General features: G+C 63.9%; 1 protein-coding gene across 1 annotated transcript; it reads left to right on the top strand.

Moving 5' to 3' along the window:
* Positions 1–83: 83 nt before the first annotated feature.
* LOC127752128 (uncharacterized) lies at positions 84–3,609 on the top strand (the record flags this gene model as incomplete). Its single annotated transcript, XM_052276752.1, has 1 exon — positions 84–3,609. A coding segment is annotated over one exon (3,526 nt), but the record flags the coding sequence as incomplete, so codon positions are not given.
* Positions 3,610–3,691: the final 82 nt, after the last annotated feature.

Genomic DNA, 3,691 nt, shown 5'->3' with positions numbered 1-3,691 from the left:
CCCAGGCTGCCTTCGTACGCCACGCTGCACTTGCGCCCCAGGCCCACGCTGCCTTCGCGCCCCAAGCCGCCCCCGTGCTCCAGGTCGCCCACGACGCCCACGCAGCCCGCGCACCTGCACCTAACTTCACGCACACGGCCCCCGCCGCCCTCTCCAGCCAGCAGCATCCTGCTGTGGGGGCTGCTGTGGAGGCCACCCCAGCTGCCTTCAACGCCTCCAGCATCGGGGACGTGAACCTGAGCGGGGTCAAGGACAGCGACGCCCGCGAGGTCATGGACTCCCTCACGAAGGGCCTGCTCCAGGTCGACACTCCGCCGCCGCCGACTGTCGACGTCGACAAGCAGGACGACCTGCCCGCCGTGGGGCCTGTCGAGGGCTTGAGGATGGTACACCTCACGTCTCAGGCGCCAGCAAACGACAAGAAGCCCCAAGAGAACGTCCATGTTCCCAGCACCACCCCGGCCTGGGTCGTCAACACGCCGGCTGACCCGCCCGTCCAGGTCGTCAAGTTCGTTCCCGTGAACGGCACTCCGGCCACGCCGGAGCCCGAGCCCATCGACCTGGTGAGGTTCGCCACCAAGCTGGGACAGAGTGGCGTCGGGGAGGCCCTGGAAGAAATACAGAAGGACGACGAGACTTTACCTGGAATGACGAGGATCCTGTTTCCCCAAGGGATGTACGTCGACCCCTCGACAAACCAACCTTCCCATCACGTGAGCAAGAAGGACCAGACACAGCAGGAAAAAGCAGCCGTCCAGGACAAATCATTCAAAACAGCTAAAAAAATCAATCTTGGAGGAAAGGATTCAAAATATGAGAAAAAGCCGGTTTCTGTTGCGAAGCTGGATGCATCGAAGCCTGTCCATGAAAAGCTTGATGTCGTTCCCTACATGGTCGAGTCCAACGACAATCCTTCCCCCGTGGTGGCGCCATTGCAGGAGGAGCCCCTTAAGGCGGTGGAAGAAGACCCGATCTCTCTCAAATTCCCCGCGCCGATCGGCAACCTGGACGACGTGAGGGACCTCCTCAACATGAATGTCACCTTCGCGGACGAGCAGCCCACCTCCCCTCCAACCCCTCGGCCGAGTCCTCAGCCGGGCGGTGGCGACCGGGCGGCGACCGAGTCGGCGCCAACCTCGTCGAAACAGGCCGACAGACCGCTCCTCGGGAAACTAGACAAGCTCCTGAACTTTGCAAAGGAGATCGCGAGCCTGGGGCCGCTACAACCGGGGACCACAGATGTGCACGTGCACGGGGGGCGTGCCAGCCCGTCAGCGACCTCGGCCCATTCAGCCGCCAGCACCACTTCTCGTCCCGTCACCAGCACCAGCGCACCCGCCAGCGACCCAGCGGGACCTACGACCGCCACGGCCGAGCCCCAGGGCCCCGTCGGCCAGGCAGAGGACCCGCTCGCACGAAACGCAGACCTCTCGTCCTCGACGACCGCCAAGCAAGCTTATCTGAACCGGGCCGTCCAGTTCCCCCTGAGGGATTGGCATGATATTGGTGCGGCGAGGAGTGCCCGTGGAAGTTTCTCCGAGGTGGAGCAGCCCGAGGAGTGGCCCGGCGCGGCACCGACGGACCCCGCGAAGCCTTCTGACGAGCACGCGGCTGATGATGCGCAGCTGTTCGCGGTACCGCCCCCTCCCTCCGCGACCCCCACTGACGACAGTGGCGTCGTACACCCCCAAGCTTCGCCGTCGCCCACCCAAGAGGCCGCACCGCCAAGCCCTGAGAGCACCGATGAGGACCTGCACTTCGAGATCCAGGACCTGACCACGACGCCGGACCCAACCAAGAAGAAAAAGAAAAAGAAGAAGAAAGGGTTCAGGCTGCCCTTCGTAGTACCGACCACGACGAAGGCGCCGTGGCCGCGCTCGCTCGCAAACCTCGCCCCTTTCTTGCCCTTCCCGGAGGACTCTCAGATACGCCCACCCACCCTGATTCGCCGCCCGCACTTCAAGCCACCTCCCCACGCTCCCTGGAAGCATCATGACCACGGTCATGACTACAATTCAGGACACGACCACCAGCACGGCCACAGCCACGCCTACGGTCACAACCATGGTTACAAGTACAGCGTAGAGGTGGCCACCCTGCCCCCGCTACCCGCCGACGACCCCGTGCAGCAGCCGTGGTACTATCCTTCGCAGATGGACTACTCGTCGGGGTACCAAGGGCAGCCAGCCACCTATCAGCAGACCGCCTACCAGCAGGCCGCGCAACCCACCTACCAGCAGGCCGCGCAACCCACCTACCAGCAAGCCGCCTACCTGCAGACCGCCTACCAGCAGCCCTCTTACCAGCAGGCCGCTGCTCAGCAGGAGGCTTACCCACAGCCTGCCAACCAGCAGGCCGCATACCAGCAGTCCAACTATCAGCAGGCCGCCTACCAGCAAGCCGCCTACCAACAGGCAGCTAACCAGCTGAACACATACCAGCAGCCGGCCAACCAGCAGGTCACCTACCAGCAAGCCGAATACCAACAGGCAGCCAACCAGCAGGTCGCCTACCAGCAGCCGGCCAACCAGCAGATCGCCTACCAGGAAGCCGGATACCAACAGGCAGCTAACCAGCAGGTCGCCTACCAGCAAGCCGGATACCAACAGGCAGCTAACCAGCAGGTCGCCTACGAGCAGCCTGCCAACCAGCAGGTCGCCTACGAGCAGCCTGCCAACCAGCAGGTCGCCTACCAGCAAGCCGGATACCAACAGGCCACTGACCAGCAGCCCGCAAACCAGGAAGCCGCCTACCAACATACTGCAAACCAGCAGGGCACCTACCAGTATCCTGCAAACCAGCTGACCCCCTACAACCAGGACGCCACTGCCGCTTCCCATCCGGAGCAGAAACCAACCAGCGCAACGCAGCCCTTCGAGCAGCAGGCTGCTCTCGAGAGCGACGTCATCCAGCCCCCTCCCGTCTACACACAGGGCGTCTACCAGGATGGCGGCTACGCCCAGGCCGAGTACGGCCCGGTCGCGTACCAGCCCGATGTGTTCCAGCCGCAGTATGAGTCGGGCGCCTACGGAGCCGAGGGCGCGCAGGGCCCGTATGGGGTGCAGCAGGAGCAGCCGCTCGCGTTTTACCAGCCGCCCACCTACGAGTCCCCCTCCAATTACGTGCACCAGCAACGCCGACGACGATCACCCGACACCGGGGCGGCACTGACAGCCGACACACACGACGTCGCGGGCGACGCGGAGGAAGGAGCGGATAAGGAGGTCGACACCGTGAGTTTTGCGGACGCTGTTGCAGGGGAGAAAGCGGTGGGCGAGAAAGAGACAGAGGGGGCGGTTCCGGATGTCGAGGATATTGCATCGAAACGAGTGCTGGCCGAACAGAGTCCGTCGCTCGCAGAGGAACCTGAAGCGACGTCATTCAACGAGAAGGAAACTGCGGACGGGCTACTGTTGTCCGATGAGGAACGGTCGATCAAGAATGTGGCTTCGCTGGACCGCCTCCTCTCCGTCGACAATTTCGAGCAGACGGCGCTGGATCCAGCCGACAAAATGAACGAGCAGATTGCCGTGGTGTCGGCGCCCCGAGCGGACAGCGTCGTAGACGACATCGAGGCCGCGATGCCCGCGACGGAGGACGTGGACACGGGTGCGGCCAACAACCCCCAGAGCGCAGCGATAGCGGATCCTGTAGACAAACAGGATGGCCCGGCTGCCGAGGAGACAGCGCC

The sequence above is a fragment of the Frankliniella occidentalis genome, unplaced genomic scaffold (assembly GCF_000697945.3).
Source record: "Frankliniella occidentalis isolate FOCC.00 unplaced genomic scaffold, Focc_3.1 Scaffold4268, whole genome shotgun sequence".
NCBI classification, from domain to species: Eukaryota; Metazoa; Arthropoda; class Insecta; order Thysanoptera; family Thripidae; genus Frankliniella; species Frankliniella occidentalis.
This window is presented reverse-complemented; position numbering and strand designations above follow the sequence as displayed.